We start from the raw sequence: 460 nt of genomic DNA on the forward strand, positions 1-460 counted from the left end.
GGGTGGATAAATGCATTTGAGGAGGGGGGGTGTATAACATATGTTGAATGTGAGTTTGTGTTTGTTTGCATGTGTTTAGAGGAGTGTAAGTGTGCATTACAAGTCAGTTTCCGTGTCCGTGTGCATTCTGCAATTATCGCGTTCATAAAGCTGTGATTCTACGCGCTCGTTGGTCGTTTGCTCTCTTCCCTCCCCCACCGTCCCCTCCCCGCAGCGCATCACCCGCGTGAGCACAGGCAGCGTGCGGCAGGCGGTCGTCACGGCCTACGCGAGAGGCGACGTGCTGGGCGTGCGAGGGGCGTGCAGGTCGTGGAGTCGTCTGGCGGCCGCCCTCACCCACCCGCACCACCACAACCTCCTTGCCCAGACGACTGCCAGATTCATCAACGCCCTCACTGCCTTCGGCGCCGGCAGGAGCTACCTCTGCAGGTAGGGGGGAAATGAGGTGCACGTAAACCAG

At 58.9% G+C, this 460-nt stretch overlaps 1 protein-coding gene across 1 annotated transcript in view; it reads left to right on the forward strand.

The window, feature by feature from the left end:
• LOC119594194 (lisH domain-containing protein ARMC9-like) overlaps window positions 1-460 on the forward strand; it is a gene marked incomplete in the record, with an annotated part of 29,121 nt that overhangs the window by 9,087 nt on the left and 19,574 nt on the right. Inside the window, 1 exon segment of the mRNA XM_037943263.1 lies at window positions 215-429. Within this exon segment, the coding sequence (XP_037799191.1) occupies window positions 215-429 (215 nt within the window).

This window comes from Penaeus monodon, chromosome 33 (genome assembly GCF_015228065.2).
Source record: "Penaeus monodon isolate SGIC_2016 chromosome 33, NSTDA_Pmon_1, whole genome shotgun sequence".
NCBI lineage: Eukaryota > Metazoa > Arthropoda > Malacostraca > Decapoda > Penaeidae > Penaeus > Penaeus monodon.